At 40.3% G+C, this 25210-nt stretch overlaps 1 protein-coding gene across 4 annotated transcripts in view; it reads right to left on the bottom strand.

Annotated features, from left to right (window-relative positions):
• DAB1 (DAB adaptor protein 1) overlaps positions 1-25210 on the bottom strand; it is a gene marked incomplete at both ends in the record, with an annotated part of 119791 nt that overhangs the window by 8429 nt on the left and 86152 nt on the right. For 2 of the 4 annotated variants that reach the window (XM_082313975.1, XM_082313974.1), the window contains 7 exons: positions 750-821; positions 1755-1882; positions 2714-3262; positions 5737-5845; positions 7653-7715; positions 10624-10680; positions 23426-23485. In XM_082313975.1, the coding sequence (XP_082170101.1) occupies positions 750-821; positions 1755-1882; positions 2714-3262; positions 5737-5845; positions 7653-7715; positions 10624-10680; positions 23426-23485 (1038 nt within the window). Of the gene's footprint in view, positions 1-737; positions 822-1754; positions 1883-2713; positions 3263-5736; positions 5846-7652; positions 7716-10623; positions 10681-23425; positions 23486-25210 lie in introns of those variants that run through there. The other 2 variants (XM_082313976.1, XM_082313977.1) reach the window with 2 other exon arrangements.

Here is a 25210-nt window from a genome sequence, read left to right as displayed (position 1 = left end):
TGAAACAAATCACAGAACATTCACTGGCAGTCACATTTTCTAATGTGTGCTGTAACACAAAGGATGAAAAGATCATCTTTCCCCTCTGTCTGGATTTAAATGACTTACATTTGATGAATAATTTTTAAAACATCAGTATGCCAATGGTAATATGAATGATCATAATTTTCGATGTTTTTAATTTGCAGTTGGAGATAAAAATACACAAACCCATTTCAATATGTTTTACATGCAGATAATAAATGTGCTGCTTCTACTGATTATCACATTGATTTAGGGTAGAGGTGCTTGTGTATCGTTACATAATTTTATTTAATGTTTGTTATGTCTATGGGCAAGATGTCTTATTCCATTTAATATGTTACATCTGACCGAAGGCCAGAGTGGATTTGATAACAAAAAAATGTTCTGCCTAATACATTGTTAGTAATGGCTCAGTTTCCCTATTTCCCCTTAGAATCTGAACACAAAAATAAGTCTACATTTCTTTAAAGCATGCAGGCAGCTGAAACACACATATTTGCATAAGTTGCAACACTTAGTGAATGGCAAAAGCCATGCAAACCACCGAGCATGAAGAATACACTGTGGATAATGGAGAGAAAAAACAGAAGAGATGGAAAGGAAAAACAAACCATGCATCCATGAAAGCAATGGTAGGCACTGGTGGAAGAATAAGTGAAGCACCTCAAGATGTAGAGAAAAAAAGGACAGATACCTACCCCAACCTGCGCTATCTAGCTACCGACCTGTGGACTTATAGTATCACCAGTTGGCTCACCAAATGGATCACTGTTGGATGAGGCCTGAGACCCATCAGGCTAGAATACAAGAACATAACACCTTTTTTTCTCAACAATAAGAAAGTGAAAAGTCAACACGAGGTTATTTTCATGCTGTGGGCATAACAAGTACATCCTATCTCATGAAAACCAGAAAGTGAGACCTCACCACTGATACATTCTCAAAAGCCACAATGGTTTCCTGTAGCTGATGCACGCAGGAAAGGACCACACCAGTACCTGCTGGAGCCCATGCAGGAGCTGCTACAGACTTCAGAAGGTACTGGATCAGACAAACCAGAACTGCAAAAGGCCCTGAAAGCCAGTGAATCCACATGAATCAGAAAGAGTCCAAGCTTGCGTGACCTTGTACCTTTGGGTCCTTTTTCTGTACAGACTCCCTCCTGCCTTTGGCTCACTTAGGCTCTTATCTGCCTAAGATACCTTGTGATTTAAAGTCATTGCTTGGATAACATTTCTTGCTTTGGTCTACTGAGTCTAAGGCAAAGACATCACATACTGAGGGCCAGAACATTGAAGAATGTAACCAGGCAAGCAACTGGGATGCAAAAATGTGCAAGACAACATCAACCATCATCCTTTAACACACAAATTCTCACATCTCTTTCTGCGGCCTCAGAATGTATGTTGTTTTACCTCAGACTTCCTCACCATCAACAAGTGAATGCCGATATGCTAAAAAGGACATTGGATACAACTAACACATAACCTTACATATGAACTCTGAGTTTGGTTCGTTGTATGCAATATTAGTGCATATCAACATAAATGTCATGCTTTTAGCTATCAAAACTGAACCGGGAAGTGAATGCTGTCTGTAGCTCCCCCTTAAATACCACCCAGCCCTATTAGAATAGTTATTTCTGACACTATCAAACAACATTTAAGTAACTTCTGTCTTTTTCTACCTAAAAAGAGCTAATCAGTATTAGAAACCTTGTCGCTACTTACAGCCTCTTGCTCCTCACTTTTGCTTGGGCTTTCAAACCCCTCTTCAAAGAGGTCATCTGCAGCAGGATCACTGGTATGAGATGCTGATGATTTTGATGGAGAACTCTGTCTGGGTGCAGGGGTTGGAGCTAAACAAAGATCAAGGTAACAACAACAGAATACATATCCATGAATTTGTTCAGAAAGACACAGCAGCACAAAATTTGCTCATGCTTTAGAGCCCTCAACTTTTATTACCCTTGAAAATTATTTTCTGACGAGGAGCTGTACGAGGTAAGTTTGAACACAGAAGTCATTATCAACTCCATATATTTGATTTCATTCAGCCGTTTCCAAATTAAGTTTGGCTGCATCTGGCATATGTCTTTAGGAACCAGGGAGATGCCACTACATTACATTAAGAATGCATGAGTCGCCTGCCCTATGGCAGGTAAGCAAAACAGAAGGTCTCCGACTGGCCCCTGGTAAATCTGTGTCTCATGAATTCCTCTTTTCAGCAATCTGCAAAATTCCTCACCTCCATGCTACGAACATAATAAGCTTATTTTACATTCATTCTTCAATGAATTTCCTCACATGTTCAATACATCAAGCTATTAAAATACATCCCTAACTTCTGCAAAGTATGGCTTGAATGGGACATAAGCAAAACCATTTGTAAGGTCGAATGTCATGGGCATTTTCTAAGCAGCTTGCATGTCCCTAGCACAGAACATATATTACTGTCTTCTTAGAAATTAAGTTTCAGACTGCAGCTATCAGGGCTGTTGATTTCAATGCTGTCTGAAACTCCTCTCTGGTACTTTTCTTTATGGCTGCAACACATTTAATAAGCTAGACCACGCATGAAGGTTCTCAGTCCATATTTGTATTGCAATTTACTGTATATAAAAAAAAAAATGCTTTGAGGAGCAGTCATGTCTGAAGAAAGGTATGGCTGAAAGCATATAAATACTTACGTGAATTTGTAGATGGTGTCGTGGAAGTCACAGGAGTCAAATTTAACTGAGAGATGTCAAAGTCATCACAATCATCTGCTTCCTGTGCCATCCCAACTTTGTTAAAGTAACTTGAGAAGGCCTCTGAGGTACAACTGAGGGAAGGCTGATCTGGTTTTCTTGATGGCACTGGTGGAGGCTGAGCCATCTGGAAATCTTTAAACATTTCTTTTCCTGTTTTCTGTCTGGGCCTGTCTGTCTGTGGACTCGATCTGTTGGAATCACTTGTAGGTGGAACAGTAGCTATAGGAGCAATGGTACCTTGAAACATGGCTGCTTGTAAAGGCAAAACAGTTTGTGTTGGCATGAAGGCAGTTGGTTGGAACTGACCAGCTACAGATGGCCACGGTTGCTGAGTAGGAGGAAAAATACCGGGTTGGCCCCACGCTATCGGCTGTCCTCCCTGCATCACCTGAGCAACTGGAGGCTGAGCACCCATGGCCAACTGCTGTTGAACAAGTGGTTGCTGTCCCCAGAATGAGGGCAGAACAGCTCCCATGGCAACATAACCTTCAAAGAATAAAGAGAGCGGGGGGGGGGGGGGGGGGGAATGAAAGATTTTAACACTACTGTCAAGCGCATGCAGAAAAAGCTACACAATAAATCAGAAACATGCAGGCTACATTAGTGTTACCAGAGCTTCAGCACACTTGAAAACGGAAAGACGTGCTGAATTCACATGACTGAACAAATACTTGTATACAAAACCACAATTTGGTGGATACTGGCAATAATCCTTCCCCTCATCTGAACAAAAAAGTTCTTCTTTTCCCCAGTGAGTACCCCTCTGTGTACCTTTCCCCTCTGAGTACCCCTCTGTGAAGACCTGTGTGCATGGACCTCATCGGCAGCTGGCCATCTGGCAGCTCCCTTCCCCAAGGCTCTGCCAAAGCACAGCTGGGATCAGTTTGGTCAAACCACTTACCAGAAGCACAGAAGCTCCCAAAGCATTCCCTGAACTCACCCCCTTGAAGCACAACCCTGCTCCTCAGCACTGAGCTCTGCAGTCTCTTCTTGCTACCCTCACTCCCCCCATCCTCTGCCTTTCACCTCTGCTTGTCCCATTCCTCTTGAGGCAGGGATCTTTGGGACTGAACATGATGCACTGGGTCAGGCTGGGATGGAGTTAATCTTTTCAGAGCAGCCCATACACTGCTAAAAAATGAGCTGCCAGAGGAAGCAGAAGGAAGGAAGAAGACGCCCAGGACTCCCTCCCTTCTGCGTAGCTTTGCTGCAGTTCCTCATCCTTTTTGCTTTTATTCTTTGTTGGGGAGAGTGACTCGAACACCAGCCAACTCCTGCCAATGGCGTAGCGACAAAACTGGTTCTAAGTTACAGGGAAGCACCTTCATCTATGTTAGATAACAGCTCAAGGGCCCTCTAATGACAGTGTTACCTTCTTGCAAGAGAAAGACTCTGTGCCATCTCTTCTGAAACAGTCACAGTTCAAACTACTGGGACTGGGAAGAACAGAGCAAGTGTCTCAAATTGCACAATAAAAAGACAGAGCCCAGATGAATTCAGATTAAAAAAATCCACATTCGGTTATTCTCCCTTTACTTGAGAACATCAAAGAGGTCCTGAGCTTCTCCTGTACTACATACCTAATAACAACAAACTGCTTCAGGTATTATGCTAGCATAAAACCTCTCTAGTTGGGGAGGAAATTAAAGATCAAAACTAAAATTGTAATTGCTTCCTGTCAGACCTGAACCCTCTTTTCAAGGTACCAAGAGTTTGACTCTGTAGGAATTACATGATCAGGTGCTTTGCCATTTAGAATGACAAAAACCTGGAACTAAAACTACTGTAAAAAATGTTATAAATTAAACCACATAATACAATTATGCTCCACTGATAGAAGTGCTATGCTTTACAGATATGCTGTTTCACATTTAAATTAATGATTTACTGCTAATACTTTACAATATGCAACCTCTCTTTTACTTTTAATACAGTCATAGCTTTAAAACTCCTGTTTCTAACCTGAATGTTTTTCTGAGTCCTCCTGCAGTTTTTCCCCTTTGCTTTATTTCTAGGCTGTTTTGTAATGCTAAATATAAGGGTGGTTGCAAAATCGTAAAGTGAAAAGCCCAAAATAAAAATAAAGTAGTAACAGAACTTTGAAAGACTAAATTAATGAGTGATGAAAGAACAGTAACTCAGATATATATCTGTTTCAATAGATGGCTATGATGGATTCTCCAGACGTCCTTTTATCTTGCCCCCACTGTAACCTCATCCAAGTACTGATGGTTTTCATCTGATGTTATCCCCAAACACTTCACGATCAGTGTAACCTTTCTGAGATGCAGAGGCTAATCTGATGCTGCAACATAGCCCATCGGAGAAGGAGTTAACCAATTAGAAAGTCACTGTTGAATGATTCGAGGCACTCCTCCTCCTTTTTTTTTTCTGTAAGTGGAGCTGAGAGCACTGCTCTTGCAGTGCTCCGAGTATCCCAGGGAGAGATCAGCAATCAAAACGATGTGCCTTGCATGTCTGCAGAATGCTACACAGCTTTTGAATTTTGAACACTTTGAGGAACACAGAAAAGTCTAAAGGAAATATCAGGATTTGACTAAGTGGAATACCTTTGAAATGCAATCAAATTGTCTGTGTCTCATTCTCTATTTACTGGAGACAGCACAGGATATCATTGCTACCACAAAGAAAGCAAAGCTAAAGTAAATGCTTTTTTCTCTCCTGCTACTGTACCTAGAAGGTATGTTATCCAGATGGCTGAATTATGGTTGAACTCCCACAGACTTTTTTGGCTTTTATTTTAAAAAATGTGGGTAAATTCAAAATAATGTACTCCCTGCTTGTTAAAGACTTGTTTTGCCTTGCCCTGCAGCACTGTCCTCAAAATCCTTCCCCACTTCCACTGTACTAAATTAATGCCCTGAGTACTGAAACACAAACCAGATCTGAGAACTGATGACCAAATTTGAATCAAGCTTGTATTTCCCTAGATTTCTTACCTGAGGGTACGGCAGCAGTGCTGAAAGGTACAGAACCAAACATGTCTGTACTAGCAGGAAGTGACTGGGATGAAGATGGGATAAAGGCATCACCTGGAGTAGCAGGAGTCTGCAGGAAAACAGGAATAAAATACAATGATGACATATCAGCTGCAGCTTCTGCAGCACATACCTTGCTGTTGCATCATCTGTAACTCAAAAAATACAGGTTTGGAGGGAAGAAAGAGAAAGAAAAAAGAATGGGAAGATGTAGTAGGAAAGAAGCAATAGAAACAACAGTACTGGAATTTGCTGGAGACAGGAGAAAAAGAAAGAAAATGAGAGACTTTGTACCAGAGGAAAAAATAAAAATAAAATTTGCCCAGAATACATCACATGCAAAATATTGACATCATTTCGTAGAATCATATAATACCAGATTGGAAGGGACCTTAAGGATCATCTGGTCCAACCTTTCTAGGCAAGAGCACAGGCTAGACAAGACAGTCCAGCACCCTGTCCAGCTGAGTCTTAAAGGTGTCCAGTGTAGCGGAGTCAACCACTTCCCTGGGGAGATTATTCCAATGGTTGACTGTTCTCATTGTGAAAAATTTTCCCCTCGTGTCCAATCAGAATCTCCCTAAGAGTAACTTGTACCCGTTACCCCTTGTCCTCACCATGTGACTCCTTGTAAAAAGGGAGTCTCCATCTTCTTTGTAACTACCCTTTAAGTACTGGTACATGGTGATGAGATCACCTCTAAGTCTCCTTTTCTCAAGGCTGAACAAATGCAGTTCTCTCAGCCTGTCCGCATACGGCAGGCTTCCCAGACCTTTGATCATCTTGGTGGCCCTTCTCTGGACCCCCTCCAGCCTGTCCACATCTTTTTTGTATAGCGGACAGAACTGTACACAGTATTCCAGGTGTGGCCTGACAAGCGCTGAGTAGAGTGGGATAATGACTTATCTCTGCTGGTGATGCCCTTTTTGATGCAACCCAGCACCCTATTGGCCTTCCTGGCCCCAGCAGCACATTGTTCACTCATATTGAGCTTCCTCTCCACCATGTTTCTTTCTCCAGAACATACAGACTTGTGATTCTGGGTGTTAGGTGACAACCAGTAGAGGCAGAAGACCAAGGTAGTAATGTAAGAAACAGTAAAGGCAAATGAAATATCTGCAGGATTTATGGACAAGTAAACACATATTGCTTCCAATTAACTAACAGGACCAGAACCATCGGTCTATATTAAAGGAGAAATCCAATCTAACTGAACAAGCTAAGGATGAGGAGACAGGACTTTGAACATCTAGTCCCAGACATGTTCCAGAATACCTTGGAGATCTGAGGCTGATGACTTCACAGTGCCTCATTTTTCTCAGTATGTTGATACTCCCTACAGCTTAATGCAAGGTTCAGAAATTTTAGAGGAAAATGATTGTTTTCTCATTTTATGTTGCAGAAAAGCATGTTGAGAAAATTTTCTTTGCCCTCAAAACACATTCAGCCCTCTCTCTCTTTACTGTTTTGTCTTCCTTCCTTTAACGGCAGCTCTGGGATACGTGCTTGCTGGAACCAAAGAGAAATTATTCTATAAAGCTGTAACTGGATCTTCCTGCAGTGCAGTGGAGAGACAGAGTGCAGTGAAGCATGCACCTCTGATAAACACCAGGGAAGGAGATCTGCAGCTCAGGTTATATCTTATGTGACACCTAGCCCTATATCAGAAAAATAAAAATTGAAGATATTTTTGCACATCATCATGAAGCAGTGGCTCCACATTCAATCTGCTTCACTTTTATTTTCTCACAACATAAAAACTACTTTGAAATCATCCCTACTGGAATGGCTGATGACCTGAATTGTAAATGTGCTCAATAAACGTGCTGAAAATAGCATGTAGAAAAATGCACAGTTCCGTTTCCCTGGATACTTACTGGGGGAGAGGTTACATCAGGAGGAGTGGACATGTCCCCAAAAAGCTCTAGTTGGGTAACAGCCTGTAACGAGAAAAAAAAAAAAAAATCTGTTTATCTTTTGAGGAGAAGAAACTGTGAGTTAACTAGTTACAACTTGTAAAGTTAACTAGTAACAGCTAGCAATATAAATCCCCCAAAAGCCATGCAGGCTTCAAATGTCAAGTCCCATATGGAGGAAGCACGTGGGTTCAAGCTGTGGGGTTTTGATATTGCTGATGGACCCAAATAGCCAACAGCTGATCCTATAAAATGATTCTGTAGGGAATTCGCCACCATAAAAAAATGAATAAAGTGTGAAAAAACTATCCATAATGGGACTGGATGCATTACTACTCTGCCCTTAACATCAGTAAGCACCAAGCATGATTTATGTCTAGCCCTTTTCCCTGGCTCCTTTTCTAAACCCCCACTTCAAGGTCTTAAAATACAGCAGCAGACTGTGGAAGTGACAGAAGGATACAGAAGGGAAGGGCTTTTAAAGTGCTGCCTGATTTCCCCTTGCCCATGGGATAGGTGTGACCTGGATAAGTGGACTTGAAGAAGGATGCACAACTGGGTTATTGTAAGTTTGTAGCTCTAGATTTAAGTCATGCTAGAAGTGTTTTCTCAGGGTGTCCTTCAGTTTGATCTCAAAATAGGTCACCCACACAGGTCTCACTTAACTGGACCAGAAGAGAAAAAGCACTTTCATAATAAGGAGCACCTTGAGTGGCTGCATAATCAAAGCTCCTTCACATATTCTGGAGTAAAATGACTCTCTCCCACCCATCTGCACCTGCAAATCAGTTCATCTGGTGTCCAGGGATGGTAAAGCACAGACCTCTTATAGCTCTGCAGGAAACCTAAAACTCATCTATCATCCTTATCAGGGTGGCTATTCTGGAAAGCTGTGATGGGAACTCAAGAACTCCTCCTCCACTACCTTTCTTCTGCTTAGTGACTTCTCTTCCTCCCTGTATCATACTCAATCGCACCCACACATGCGGGAAGCCACAATTCTCATTATGAATGAGATTTAATGCAAATCTTAATTCAGTTCATTGAATCTCCTCCCCATCTTAGGCACACAAACATTGCAGCCTCCTATCACATAAATAGGCTTGAAATTCAGTTGAGTCTTGACCTGCAAATGTAGCCAATACTCAGCGCTTTGGGCATTAACCACACTGGCTGGTCAGTATTTACAACCTACCAAAGGAGCAAGATCGCCCTAAGATTTTTTCCCACCCTTAACCTTCTATTATAAATGATCCTTTAAGAAATAAGACTATAATTCAAAATATAAGAATTTCAAAGGTTTATACATTTTTGCAGTCCAATCTCTATTCCCATATACAAAAGCAATGCTACAATCACTTAGACCTGGAATTTGTCTAGCAGCCTGGATGATTCTCAGCTTTATGTCTAATGATGCACCTAGGGATGAATTATTTCACATTTCCTCACATCATGCCTTATATTGAACAGATCACATTGCTTTAGTGCTATGACAATACATTTTCTTCTTATGGGCTTATATATCCCTCTAAGTATCTGCATGGAAATGGAAGAAGGAAGAAAGAAGAAAAATCCACGTTTTCTTCAGGGTACACCGATTCTAGTGTACATTACTAAAATACTGCTAGAAGTAGCTTCTGCAAAAAAACAAAAACAAAAAAAAAGCCTCTAAGTCACTTCTGCAGTGTGTACAAACACACTAGGCAAGTATCATTAGAATGTCCAGGAAAGTTGGAATAATGACAACAGCAGCACTTGTTTGGAAATCACTTCAGGCCTCCTGCAGGCACTACTGACTCAAGAGATGCCAGGTGACACCAAATTACAGAAAGAGCCGCTTTCTTCTCATCTCTCCAAATTGCTTGTTCAGCACCACCCCTAAATCTGCCCTTTTCCTGCATGACTGATGAGTTTTTCACTGTTTTCTCCTCTCTGGCTTGCTAAGAAATAGCATGTGTCCTTTCGAAGAGGCCATGAGCAAAGGCTCCCCCTGTGCTTCCATCCCAGGTGAGGAAGCAGGAGAGCAAGCCAGAGGGGACGTGAAAAGGCAGGGCACATGTGGTTACACAGACTAAGAGGAAGTGTCTGTAAAGTTACACATTTTTTGTGGAAAAAATATTATAAGTTTCATATCAATACTGAAAATTGATAGTATACTTTTCAAATCAGGATTATATGGTATGTATTTGAAAGGTGGCAACTCAGATCTCTATGCCTCAATACCCCTGTAAAAAGGGAATAATAATACTTTTCAGAGTGCTTCAAGGTGATGGATCCTTGGAAACTCTTCACAGATATAATTCTGTTAAAGCTCTTAAGAGAAAGTCTGCGGATGGATTTCTAAACAGGCAGCTGGAGAGAGTGATAGGAAAGCCGACTTCACTGTTTGTTGTAATAAACCCTCATTCACAATATTCCCCAAGGAAAAGGAATATATTTACTGGGGAATTATTTCTCACAGAATAGCAACCTTATACACAACAGGAGCTATAGAACTATGTCAGAGGATGTAAATAGAAATGTAGTAGGAACACAACTTCATCATATACTTACTAGAGACAGTCTTAAACTGCAACACTTGGAGGTGGGATTTTAAAGTCCCAAATGGTTCAGCTCTGGATTCTGTATCTACCTTATTTCTATAACCCAACTCTCAGCCTGAATAAATGAATGCAGCTTCTCTGACATAGACGTAGTTTTATCCACTTGCAGCATATGAGATTCTGGACACCGAATAGTTATCTTTTATTTTTGTGATTTCACTGTCACTACAGAACTGATTTCACCCATTACGCTTTTTTGAATTATTCACATCTGATATTAGCTGCGTTCCAGTGAAGTTAATCCCAAGCCGAACATTTTCAAATTGCACTACTCCTATAGATGATTTCATCTATATTTCCTTAAAACATTTTTAGTGTCACAACCTTACCTGAGTGACTGAAACAAGATTTTCATCAATGTCCAGCAATAAGTTTCCATTCTGCAGCTGTAAAGCATGATTTATGAAATGAAATGAATGATTTATGAAAATGACATGAATTTCTGAGCATGAAAATGATAACCTCCATAATTATTGACTTCACTATTGAAATGAAAACCCCTTCCATCTTGCAGTGAGCACAGATATGAAATCACACAGTCAAAACAGTGAGTTTGAATGCTGCTGGGATGTGGGGCAAACATACACTTTATTTGTCCTAAATCTCATCTTCTGGTGTATAAGGCAATTTCACCACTTGCATCATAACTATTTATTTTCCCAGATATTTATTAATTCAGCAATAAGCATACCCAGTGAGTTCTGATCCTGCTTACATTAATGGAACTTTTCACTGGCTTGGTGAAAGAAAGGACTTAACATCCTCCGGGGCGGGGGGGAAATTGAGTTTTGGACAACAATAGCTCTGAAAGCAAGTATTTGCAGAAAAACACAACTTCCTCTTAACTAGGAGAACTATAACATCAATGTAAACATATTTAAGATGCATATGTTCTTTCCATAGTAATTTTAAAAATTACTTACTGAAGTCAATTCAAGTTATATTTAAATCCATAGTTTGTGTGTGTGTAAATATACATAGGAGTATACTGTCCACACATGCATACATATCCATATCCATCTACATATTTAACAAAAATTACTACTTTGGTGTCCTCAGAATACTAAATATCAGAAAACATTTATTGTAGGGTTGAAGACTTTATTTCTTAAGAAACAAACATAACAGCAAGTTTTCAAAAATCAAATCTTAGATGACCGAGAAGCTTCATACAAGTTACCAGCCAGCAATCCCATGCAGCCTTAAAACAAAGAAGTTTAAAAATCTCAGAAACAGCCTATAAGGCTTTTTTTTCACCCCTCATCTCATTACAGACCTGAAGAAAAAAAGAAGACTGGCAAAGGGCAAAGCTAAAGGAAGAAAATGCCATCATGCACAACCAGGAAAGGACCCAGTCTTGCACCTTCTTGGTGCTGACAGTCTGTTGCATCAACCCCAGGTAAGGAAAGTTTGAAAAAAACTGTGTCCAGTTATTCAAAGAACTCCACAGACCTTGAAAATATTCTTAACATGAAACCAGAAGGGTTTACACCTTCAGGAGGGACCAGTTTTGGCCAGCAGTTAATCACTTTCTGTTCTGACAGCCCCCTCATTTAACCCCCCTTCCTCCAGCATCCAGGGATGCAGCTCGCATCGCTCTGAAGCAGATCCTGGCCCCAGCCACACCAATCACTCTGCAAAACCAGCTGAGAAATAACCATGTCTCAGCACTGAGGAAACATGTGCGCAGCGTTCAATGGACCATTAGAAATTCCCACCTGTGCTACAGCAGGACCTTGCAGAAAACATTTGCCCAGCATGTCACGGCACATCCCCAAGTGCCCAATTATCATGTAGCACTTGAGCTGCATCTTCCATCAGCTCGTGTTCTGCATCACACACTGGTGAGGAGACACTTCCTAAGGGCGAAATATCCCTGTCTATAACAGCATGGAACAGCCTGCAACGGCGACCATGCTGAAGCTGCAACATGGCTATCGAGGGCAGAATTTGGCCCTTCGAGCCTTCCTCCGGTTCAGCTTTTTGATACAAAGCGCTTAACCTTCGCAGTTAAAGTCAACAATCCCCTCCCTCCTTCCCCAGTGCACGACAGAAAATAACTAGAAGCCTGGAAAGATGCTCCAGTCCTTGATGTTCCTCTAGGATAGCTGTCTGTGGATTTCTCCACAGAGCGATGTCAAAGCTTGCTTTAATTATTCAAAAATGCATCTCCTTAAATATGAAAACACCCCTACAGCTTAGTCAACCAGGAACAGACCAGTCACTTGCAACCAGCCACGCAGACTGAGGCGGAGGAAAGAGTATTAATCCTTGTATTGCAGTGACATTAAACCTATAATGAAAGCTCCATCTTTCTATACAGGCATGAGAGACATATTGTAAATCTTTTAAACATGAAATACGTAAATCTGGCTTCTTAAAGCAGCAGCAAGCTTTTTAAACCACTCCAGCCAGTAATGAAATTCCTCATGACACTTTTCGCTATTCACTAAAGAAAAATATATTATCCAAGAGCTGGAGAAAAACCAAGAGTATAGAAGCAATGATAAGAGATAAGTAAACTGCAGTTTTCATAAACCTGAATCAAAAATGATCCACCTCCACTACAGTATTCCCTCTGATCGCCAAGTACTCTGAAAAATACCTTTTCTAAGCAATGCAAAAGTTCACATTTTAAAAGGGAAATCTAAGACAGGCCTCTTGCGCTCATAAAGTGTGAAGCACCTTACTTCTTTCACTCCTATACATACAACAAGCCAGAATATTCAACTTCTGTTACTCAGCCTGGTTCTACCAAACGCAAGGCATCTACACTGACTTACAGCATGAGAAAACCTGCTTAATATTGTTATACTTTTGCAAACCAGATGATAAAAGTAGTGTCTTACAAAAAGCTGATATCTCAGAGAATGAAGCAAAGATGGTGCTTAAAAAGCATGAAAAAAAATACACAGTAATTAACTTGTACGCTGATACAGCGCTCAGCAAGTAAAAAAAGAGTAGGAAGGATACTAAATATAGCAAATAACCAGCAATTAGTAATTAACCTTTGAGCTGGGTATTAGCTATTCAAATCTTTTAAGACAGCAGAGGGATTTAAACTTGGTTTCCTGCATTCAGGGTAAGTGCCCTACCACTCGGTCCAGCAGACAAAAGAGGGATCATCCAACCATGCCGCCTCTCTGCATTTCCAATTCCCTTTTTCTAACCTATATTTTACACTGGAAGTCTAATGACAAGTCAAATGGTTAGTCAAACTAAAGATTTTTGTTCTTATTTTAGTTGAAAATGTAAATGTTTTGGCTATGTCAAATATTTTTTCTGATGGTTCAAATCATTATTTTAGTTAAGCAAAGCTCCAGTTATTTGCACAACCTTATACAATGAGTGTTGATATTACTATGAGCTCCATGAACTGCAAGCAGCTTGCTTATTAACTACAATTTGTTCTAAAAAACAATTAGAACTATAACAAAGGAGCATGTCAGAATCGTGACTAAACCGATCATCAGTCAGACCATGTCTAGTAGGTTGAGACACACTGAAAACATCCAACAGACATATTGTTTTCCTGTAGAACTACTTTTGGATTAATGAAGCAGCATGGTAACTCAACAAAGAATTGCTCAATTACTTCCTAATTAAAGAGAATACACTGAAGAATATGTGTGTGAAGAAAAAATTGTCAATGCCTTTGCAATCTTCAGCCTCCTACACATCCTGAAGATCCTCAAATGACATTTCCCAGCTACAGAGGTAACAGCAGCCATGATGTTACCATCAACCCAGATTTACACAGGTATAGCCGAGCACAAGCTTTTAGTTGTAAGGCTTCTGTGAACATTTAGGGTGATTCCCAACCAGTACAGGTCACATCTTCTCTTTTCAGTTTCATAGGGTAACTCTTACTTGTCAGGAATACTCTCCTTCAGGTAATTCTTCTCCTCTGCATTTTTATGTGAAGTAATAAACCCACATACTGACTTTGGTATGGTGTACCCAACTACAGGGTAGCCTTGAGCTTCATCATATTCACCAACTGTCCAGTTACCTTTGTTTGTTCACTGGGAAGCGCTGGATGTGCTGGTTAAAAACGCTGTTAGTCAACCCTGAGCAGCTAAAGAGGTGGGATGGTTAAGAATAATTGGCATAATAGATTATTGAGGAGTGTTTGAGTGAATTGCTTCACTGTTGCTCAATAGCTTCCTTTAAATTAAGGATCTCTTCATATGATCAAAACATACACTTACTCATTTGTTTATTTTCTCTTCATTTGAAGGGAACTTAATTCTGAATTCCCTGTGTACTTTACGTATTTACTCCTACAGGAAATGGTATTTAAAATGCTTCAATTACCACTTTTCTCTGACAGAATCTAATAAATCAAGAGTCCAAAAGAGTGACTCTATCTTAGAGCCAGACCCATGCTGCTTCCAAGCAACACAACACACAACATAATTAAACTTCCCAGAGCACAGAGAATGCTGGTGCAAAGGTTCCAGCCACATGGTCACCTCCTCCATATCTTCTCCAGACACCACACGGTGGGTTCAGAGAGCATGGTATACACCAGTCACATCACGTGTATTTAAGAGAAATGCTGCAAGTCCAGAAATATCACTAGGTTGTTGAACTAAACACTGAGACTTTCAAAATGTTGCTGTAAGCTACAAAAGCTGTTGTAATTTACATTTCCTATGCACTAACAGGCCCCGACATCTGTCTTCTAGAAACATAAGCCTGGCTTTAGATTTAGGTACCTTTACAAATATGTGCAATTTATTGTATGCGGCTGATGCAGTGCAAAGGTATTAAAATGAAATGTATTTTTCCATTCAACAGAAAACTGGAAACAAAGAGGAAGAGCAAAACATTTCAGCTGATACAGTGGAAAAAGCCAGCCTGCACCAAATTTCATTTCAGCATGAGGAAAGGTGTCTCAGCAGGAAAATCAGGGACCAACGACAGGCTGCTGGCTGGTTCAACATCAGCATCAGCCTTGGCCAGGTTTCCATCCAGACTTACTGCCAGACACATTCATTGGCATCAGTGGCATTTCTTGCCTGAAGATCTATTTCTGAAAGTAATGCATCTTTTGTTCCCAGTGTGTAGCTCCACCGGTTCTCCCTGGGGAAAATGGGAATGAGGACAGTGGCACAGGACATGGTAAGAGCTCAGATAGGAAAAGATGAACTCTTTAATGTCAGGGGACTATGGCACCACTCGGGTGGCACAGTGCAGCCAGCCTCGGTGACACGTGATGGCTTTCTTTAACTGCAGATTGGAGAGACAAGTGATGATGAGAATCCAAACTACCACGTGAGAGCAAAACGCCACTTCTAGACTGCGACAGCAGAGACAGGTTTGGATGATTGCAGGGAATAAACTTAACAATGGAAAGGAATTAGAAATAACCCCAAATTTACTATTTTAAAATACAAGGCACAGTTATATAGGTCTATCTAATGGTTTTCAAAACGACAGGTGACTGGAGCTATAACCAAGAAACAAGTTATTTCTACCTGCATCACTGAATACCACATCATCATGGTACTTTTGAAACCTTGAAATCTCCTGAGTTTCAGCGGGCAAAAAAAGCCAAGACCTGTGTATTTCTGTACTTAATAACATAGGATAGCACCAAATGAATCTGCAAAAATTTACAACAGCTTCTCCCCAAACTGATGCAAAATGCATACAGCACTTTCCCCAGAACTGTATTCCCTTTAATTTGTAAATAAACACCAAATTGTGCAACTGATATAATTTAATGCATACAGTGATACAGACTAAGTAAAGCTACAAACTTCACCACTCAGAAAGCAGATTGTGTGTAAATAAATGTTTTAGCAAATTACTATGAGCTGCAGGGCTCCAAGCAAATCAAAATGTAGTGAATCAATACAACATGCAGCTGTCCACTTAATATATCAGCAACCATCAGATAAAATCTGCATCAGTCATATTGCATAAAAGACAAAAATTCACTATATGTAACAGAACTTTACCCTACAATCAATGAGACAGACTTATGGTTCAGCTACACTCTCTTTTCTCCGCTTTGGAAAATATCAAAAGGTACAGAATATTACCGCAGAAAATGTACAGGAATCCAGGTAAGTGTAGGAATGCAAATACTCGTGAAGCCATTAGACATGCGACCTAACAGGCTGAATAACTGTAAGGGGCGACTGAAATGCTTATCATTTATTTATATCGCCCGAGTTCTGTATTAAAAGTACAAATCTAAACTGCCATACTAACACCCACGTCACCTATATCCAACAAGGTAACCGTGTCACCAGGGCAAAACCTGCAGCTTTTGTTTGCTTCCTTGTTTCTTGTTGTTTTTACAGTACAAACAGAGAGAGAGAACGATGAAAAACTGGTCAAGGGCAGTGCTGCTGGATTACAGTTTTCCCACACTATGGGTTTATGTCCCCAGATCCTAAAGGATTGTACTAGGAAGTAAAGTAAGTTCAATGCTTTGATAGCATGTAATCATTCTGCTAGAGATGCAGGGTTTAGGATCATATTCAGGGAACGGTATTACAAATGTAGGAATGGAAAGCCTGTTAGCAGGACAACTCCTAAGGATTAAAAAGAGCTCAAGGTGTGGCCCACAATATCAGTGTGACATAAAAGAACAATTAAATCAGGATATTTTATTCTCATCTGTGAAACAGTATTCCTACACTATTAAAACCCACTATTTGACATGCTAGATATAAAATTATGGATGGACTGAAACCAGAACTTTGCATGGGCATATTTTCAGCGTTCAGAAATTATCCAGATTAAGATTCATCATCTTAAATGGTCTGTACATTAACAATGGATTAATTCTAACATCTAATCCTCTGGATTGTTGGAAATCAGACACTGAATTCAGGTTAACACCTTTTTGAATGTTCTTGCTCTACCTGGCATTGCAAGAACAATTTTTCAAGAACCAGTTGAAATATCCCTAACTTTGAGCTCAGGTGCTAAGACCTACATAAACCTACATGTATGTAACACACATGAAGGAACTTCATCACTTTATGTTACAGATGCTATAATCTGGGAATACTAGGGAGGAGGACCTGGTTTCTGCTTCCTGTGCCATTAAAATTTTTATTAAGGAGTAAAACAGAAAATATCCCCAGAAAAAACAGCTAAAAAAAAAAAAAAGGGAAAAAGTAATATAAAGTCAAACAAAAAGATACAAAGACAGATTTAGTTATTACAGCACTTGATCAGGGAACCAACATCCCACCAAGCACAGTAGCCACAAGTCGATGGTTGTGATCCCTGTGAAACATCGCTGATGGTGGCTCGTTCCTGTCCTTGGAAAAGAGGCATGGGGGTTTGAGCAAAGGCTCAGACCTGGCCTCTCGCCTCAGCTGAAGCTGAACAGAGTCTGCTAGTGAAAATTCAGGTGTTTAAGTGTTTTTTTGCTGTGGACCCACTCCAAACTATCAGCTGCATAGCTGTTTATGCCAGTGGTGAGTGAGCGTAAAAGTCTTTTATTCAGAGTTTTTACTTGCATTTTGCACAGGTGTAAACAGAAGCAGAAAGTATAAAACAGCAGAAGATGAGTCCCATGGGTCTTACTAAAAGGAAGAAAAAAACACCTTGACGAATCTCAGTGACCTTTTATAGCACAGAAGTCATTACATCACAGATAATGACAGACCTTGATTGGTAACACGCATACCTAACATGAAGTCCAAACAAAATAGATGTGCTGCTACCTGCCCAATGTACCAGACCTGCCCCATGGCATCAAGGGATTTGCCTCTCCTGCATCAGCCAGACCCAACTGAACGCGGGACCCTCCTGCAATGCCAGCAGCTCCCCTCTAACCCCAAAGGAAGGAAAAAAAAAAACCCCACAGATACAAGTATCTTAAGACATGACAGTGCAATGTGAGCAACATTGCTGGAGATCACCTAGCAACATCCGCCGCGATTGCCTAGAGGATAACACAGGGCAGGTGATGCAGGTCGCAAAGGGGACGGTACCCACACAGCAGATGGAAACAAATGGCTGATGTGTGGAGAGGGTGTTATAATAAGGGCCTCCGCCTACAGCACCAGTCTCACTCTTGAAGACATGTATGTGACAACATCATCTCACCTTCAGGGCTGAGATACGACCTTTGGCATGGTGCTAAATGTTTCCATTATAAGCCAGCAGTAGTATCAGACTTAATACTGGTATTAAATCAAAAGGCAAGCTGTGAGGAGGAGCACACGGAGCAGAGGTGCTTCCAGCACGGCACAAAATCTCAGAATAGCTAGCGCAATATCTACACTACAGATACTGGTATGTATATCCACTTCTACCTAAAAAAATAGCAACAGCCCACTAAAACATCAAAGAAACTCATGCCACAAGCCATTATTATAACAAACTAAAATATTTTCAAACTTTGCAACAACTAGCTGCTGTCTGTTAAAAATGCACCTCCCGCACCGCGATGTTAAACCTCGTAGATGGGGTTTAATTAGTGTAACTAAATCAGGGCATTTGAACACAGGTCTCTCTTCTAGCAAAGGTAAATACAAACGGATGGCTTTGCAGGCACAGATGGTCAGAGACTGGGTCTGTGTACTCTCTCTCTTCCCATGTTTGAAAATTTGATCCTGAAAGCCTGATTGTGAAGGCTGAAGCCAATGTCACCAGTCTGCCAGTTGTTTCTGTAAAGCCACTGATGCAAAATTAGGGAAAAGCCAGAGTTACAAAGCTCTTCTCCAGACCAAATGTCACAGAAAGAATTCACTTGTAGAGGATACTCAGAGTTATCTGGAAAGCTGCTCTGAACGACTTTATTGCCCGACATTTTGGTATGCTATTACTCCAGGGACCAACTTTCCGCATGAGCTGGTGAAGCCCAGGGCTGCCCGTGACTTCCAGACGACCCAAGGCACACTTCCTCTGACACAAGACCTGAACAAATCAGACCTTCAAATGGCACTGTAATCCCAGCCAGAATTAAAACTGAGCTTTCCCAAATGCAGCTTCCTAGTTTGAGCAGAAGGGTCAGGCAGCCCTTACAGCTTCTAGACCTGAGCACGCTCAGGTCCAGCCCAGCTTCATCTGCTCCTCCCGTGCTTTGTCCCTAGGGCAGCTGAATTACTCCCTGTCCATTCCGCCCTGGTTTGTTAATGTGCTCCATGTAGTTGGTACTAGCCAGAAGACTGCCTGCATTGTAAAGCATCAGCTATAATGTCTTGAATCTTTATACAGCAGTAAGATGAGTTGTTTGAAAGCCTTCATAAAATTGTAAGCAGATAGTTTAGACATTTTGATAAGAAGAGAAGGTTTTATTGTGATGTGATTGACAGTCTCCGTGAAGGGTATTTACAGTCTGACTCTTATTACTAAAAACACCATGACAGGTAGAACTTGATGTGGATGTGTAATACGGAGAAGATGGGAAATTATGACAAAAAGAGCTCATTAAACATTTCACTTTTTTAGAACAGTTAATTTCACATACAGAACCACAATTTCTAAGTGGAGCATGTACCGCTTAACACAAGCTTTTTGGGGTAAGCTTGCTTTCTTTGTCTGGCTTGATGTCTATTCTCAGTGAACAGAGAATAGGAGACTTGGTCTAAGGAAGGAGCAGAGAGAAAACAGGAATGAATACAAGAAGTGTGAGTTGATACAGAGGAAGGGAGAGATACTGGGAGGATACTGGGTATCACGAAAAGTGTGGGTTTGGAGCTGAGCTGCACACGTGGCAAAGGAAATCTACAGGAGAGTAGGATTTGCTGGGAAGGGATGCAGCAAGGAGATGGGGAAATACAAGAATTATATTGAGTAAGCAATCTTTTCATCCCAATGTCAGAGAAGTGACTTGGCAACCAGCCACCACTCATAATTGAGTTCAGTGAGTACGTTCAAATTCTGAGATCCGAGACTCATTCCTTTCTGCCTCATATGCACTGTATTTACATTACTTGATATCAGAGATCATGAGGAGTCACACTATAAAGTACTTTGACACATTCTGACAAATGGCCTCACACAACGGCACAGTATTGGGTAAACACATCGGCTATCTTGATGCATATACAATGTTGAATACTTCTGCTACATGGCACTACCAGGAAGATGCTTCATACCTTCAGCCCCAATGGGATCCCATACGCACAGAGAAAGCAATACTTGCCAAAACGGTCCTGGTTTCTTAAGAAGCTATATCTTATTGAAAACCAGTATGAATTACGCTTCCCAGTTTCAAAGTAACCTTTGAAAAATGGATTCTGGCTTTTTGTTTTTACACTGTGGTAGATCTCACCCCACCTAAGCCTAACTATTTAGAAGTTATCATACTTGCAAGTCATTTAAAGTTCCTCTGCAGCCACGAAAGAATGATGTCCGGATGTACATTTATTTCTGCCTGAGAGGGACACCTCACGCAGACAGGAGGAATTTCCCCGTGAAGCAGCTATTTCTCTCCACTGGCTAGAGAGTAAAGGGTGGAGGGCACCTAGACGACTACTTTAGTACCCCTCACTTTTATGTGCAGAGACTACAGATAACTTGCCTGAGAACACACCAGAAACAATCCCAAGATGGAAAATCAATCTCTGTCCAGGGAACATGAGCAATTCCATTTGAACTCAAGCAAAACTTGCTGCATTTTTATTAAGTGTTGTATTTATTGTCGGGAGAGAGAATTCATGGTGCCTGAAACCTATTAGGAGCTACAAAAAGTTTCTCACTTTATTCATCCATTATGAAATTAATGAAAGCAAGATCTCCTAATAAAGAAAGTGTCCTTATATGTTTAAACCAGGTAGATGAGCTAGATTATTTGCCCTCAGATTGAATTTTAGAGGTTTATATAATAATGACAGCTATAAATTGAAAAAAAAATTATGGGAAGTGTCTCAATGACAGAGAGTCTCAGACGTGGAAGGGTGAGCAATAAATCAGATGGGCAGTGGAATATTAAATTGCTAATTTTAAGAGCTATTGCTGCTTTTCTTTTTTTTTAATACATACTAATAAGAAGGTGAAACAAAAATCTCGGCTACATATTTCTTCTCCTTCTTCTCTTTTTCTTCATAAATTAAAGTACATAACTTGTTTGGAGAAAAAGCTCTAATCGCTTTAAATTTAGCCATGAAATAGCAAAAGAAAATTAAGTCTGCAACCAGCTTCATGGAGATGACAGATTAAATATATTTGATGATTACAGAGTAGGTTCCATATGCCCTATATCTCAGAGTCATGCTCTTTACCAGGACAGTCTAATACCAAAATGTCTGCAGACATGATTGCGAGTGTACTATACACCCAGTCACACTGCAACGACCTAAATTACAGACTATACCCAGAGTAAGTCTGAAACATTGCTGAAGGAATAATAAAAAAGTCGCAGGAAATGTACAGCAGAAAAATTGTAACACTGAACTATACGAGAAATGAGTGAAAAATCTACAGCTATTCCATGCCCACAAATACCTTAATTAGTTATGCAACATGAGTTGTTTTACTAGATTTTCCCAGGCAACCTGATGATTCCTCCCTTCTCCTAGTGGCTTATCATGAAATATTTATGGCAATTTTTGTTTGTTTGTGCAAACCACAGAAGTGTCACAATTCAGGCCCCCATTCAGGCCCTCTCCAGCATTTATCTTTTTTATTCGACATCTCAGTCTCTGCTCGGCCCAAGCTGTGCAAGTTACCACATCCTGATGTGAAAGGAGTCTCTCCTTCTCTCTCTTGAATACAGGCATTTTCCCCATGCTTACAGTAGACTGAAATTCCTGACCTTTTTCTTCGTTTTTCTCCATTCTCCCACAAATCCTCAGAAAGACTAATGTTCTGTGTAACCAATGCAATTGAACAATTTCTCGTATTTATAGCACAAATTTATATTAAACAATATAACCAGCCCTTCAGCAAATGCATACCTTGCTGCTAAGGCATTTGTCACTCCATTTCTTATCTCAACCACTTGTTACCATTCCTTATATATTCTGGGGATAAATGCTTCACCTCTTCAAAATGCTAATACACAGAAAGGGAATGGTGCCATTTGGATACAACAGCGTATTACCTTATTTTTTGATAGTTTAAAGTCCATGCAAGGCACAGGACAGAAAGAATTAAGCTGACAGTCCATACTGACCCTTAGCCTCTTGTATACTTAGAGCACTACAGAAATAATACGTAGCGATATTGGGAAGAAATCTCCTTGTGCTGATTACAGCCCACAATAACCAGGAAAATAATGCAATACATAGAGAAAAAATCCTGCCACTCAGGAATTTGTTGAGTGAGGTCTTCTTGCACACTTAATCTTGATGTAGTTCCTTTCAGAGTTTCCCACAGCTGTTTAAACTAATGGCAACTACACGTATCACCGCCCTACTACTCTACAGCTCTTACTAAGCAACCATGGAAGTTGGTTGTACTGGAAAAATAATTGCTTTTCTATAGTGTATGTTCGGTTGGATTTTGATGTACCTTGTTTGTTTGGGTTTTTTTTCCAAATGACACAAAAGTAATTCTAATCCAAATTCCCTTTTTTTTTTGGCAATATTTGATTTGAAGCTCCTTATTAAATCTTTATCTATCAGCACACTGTATTCACCAGGAAGTCTTCTGAGAGGTGTAGACATTAGAGCCGCAGAAAATCACCGTAGAGGTCACAGACAATGTTCCGACATACCTTTTCCTAATGCTACTTCTCTTGACCTCCACTCTATTCAGACCTTGCCTCCCCTGCTGTTCTACTAAACCAAGCTGTAAGGAGCACAATATATAAAGTACAGCTCTGATAGAGCACACGGGAGAAAATGCAGCCTGTGCTCACTCAGAGTGATAAGCCTGGTACAGCACTGTGTAATAGAGGAATCCTTCTAATCCAGGCAGCAACAATTCATGCATTAACATGCAGAAGGCTCATTGTTGACTCTTAACCACAGATAACACATCTATAAATGGTGACTTTCATAAGAATGAGTCAGAAAAGACAGAAAGGAGATTTAAGTAATGAATGAAATGGATATAAGTGACATTACAATCCTGGTTACTCTGAACCAACCCAATCAATCCACAACAGATCACGAGGAATGTACCAAATGTTACATACAATAGTGAAAGTCACAGAAGCTAAGAACCACATCTTCTTTACTGCATATAAATAGGGAAGATACTTACACTTACAGGTTGACTTTTTGGCACATCATAAACACCTTCCTTCTTTTGGCTGGTAGGAACCTGCAATAGCAAATGAAAACTAAGGTCATTACCCAAGCAAGTTTGATGAAAAATTGAAATCTGCAGCTGATATTTAAGTACAGGGTAGTCATTTAATACTAATGAAAACAAGAGTGGCTCCCTTTTCATTCAAGCAGTAACATTAATGGAGACAATACTGAAAAAATAAAACATCTATTTGAGTTTTTTAAATCCTAAAGCCCACTAGTGTTTAGAAATGAGATTTTCATTCTCAGTTAGGTTTGACTGCATTAAGTGCAGGTGCACTTGGATCTTCTTCCTACTTAATTGGTTGTTTTTTCATTTTACTTGGGGGTTAGAAGATGCACATGGAAGTCATGATCATGTCAGTACGTCATCTTCCTCCATGGCAGAGATCCAGAGTAGAGCTACCGATCTGAGGGAAAGAGATGTTTGGCCTATGGCGTTAAGATTTCTTCCTTCCAATCCATTTAATAATCTAAGTCAAGTCAAGTCATAACATGTACCCCTGCGGTGATGGTGCCCTGCAGCTCCTCTAAGCCATGTTTGGTTACAATTCTGCAGTTTTGCTAAGGAGTTACCGGCCTGTCAGAGTCTGAGACTGCACAAGCACTCACACAGCCAGGGCGCTGAAGTCAACAGCCTTGCATGGACAAGGGATGATGCACTTAAAAAAACTTCGGGTGAGTCTTTAGTTGAGTCAACAGTCATGACTGACACCGTGGGCATTTATAGCCTAGTCATGTAAATTTAGTTGCTTTGTAATACTGGGCTTTGCTTATCTAAGGACTGCTGGTTTAAATACTTATAATTTGTGATTATAATTCTTTTCCTTCCTAGGAGCACTGAACATCTACTGTAAATGAAACAAGCAAAAAGAGCAGTAAAAACATGCTCTACACAGACATGAATGCTCTAAGTAAATCAGTGCTACTTTTCCACTGAACATATGAAGGTTACATTTCAGACATTACTGAAACCTCACAAGTTAACAGTAGAAATAATACTGCAGATATGACAAAAAAAGATGACGTTTTTGTTTTCTAAGACAATAAATATCTTAAAGTTCTGATATTAGAGTAGGTCTGGTTTAGGGGAAGCTGAAGGAATGTTACTTATTCATTGAGATGTGCTATCATTTCTTATTCTGTATAGTATAGCAAAAACTCTCTCTACTGTTCAAACATTCTCTTGCCCATGCTTAAATGTCACAGTCTTCATGGGAAATGGTGCATCTTTAACTTGGTGCACATTGCAGAAGTTTTTCAAGAGCATGAGCACAGACCTCTCACAGAAACTGAACATGCTTTTTAAAAGATCTCTTCTATTCCTATCCCGGGAATGACTTGCTTGCCTTGGTTTTCTCAAAGTACCGTCTTCTTTCACTAAAACCACCTACGACATTAGATAACGTGAAACTGGTAAGAGTGGAACAATTAAATTTCATGGTAACAAAGTGCTCTCTTTTTACAGACTGCTAAGTGACAGTGCAAGAGCAGAAACCAAGAATGGTGTATTTAGTAAGTCACTGGAAAGTTTAATCTTCATAAAAAGAGGACAAACGTGGTAAGATGAACTATTTACAAACTATCAGCAGCATGTATTTTTCTTTTCTCTCTGGAAAGTTTCCTCATTAGCCAACTTCTCCATGAAGTCATCCCAGTTTGCACACTCCTATCCACAGCTTATTATGGAATGAGCATTTCCCTGCACTATCGATCCCCCCTCTCTTACTCCAGCTTA

Source organism: Platalea leucorodia, assembly GCF_965183815.1.
Source record: "Platalea leucorodia genome assembly, chromosome: 5".
Classification (NCBI taxonomy): domain Eukaryota; kingdom Metazoa; phylum Chordata; class Aves; order Pelecaniformes; family Threskiornithidae; genus Platalea; species Platalea leucorodia.
This window is presented reverse-complemented; position numbering and strand designations above follow the sequence as displayed.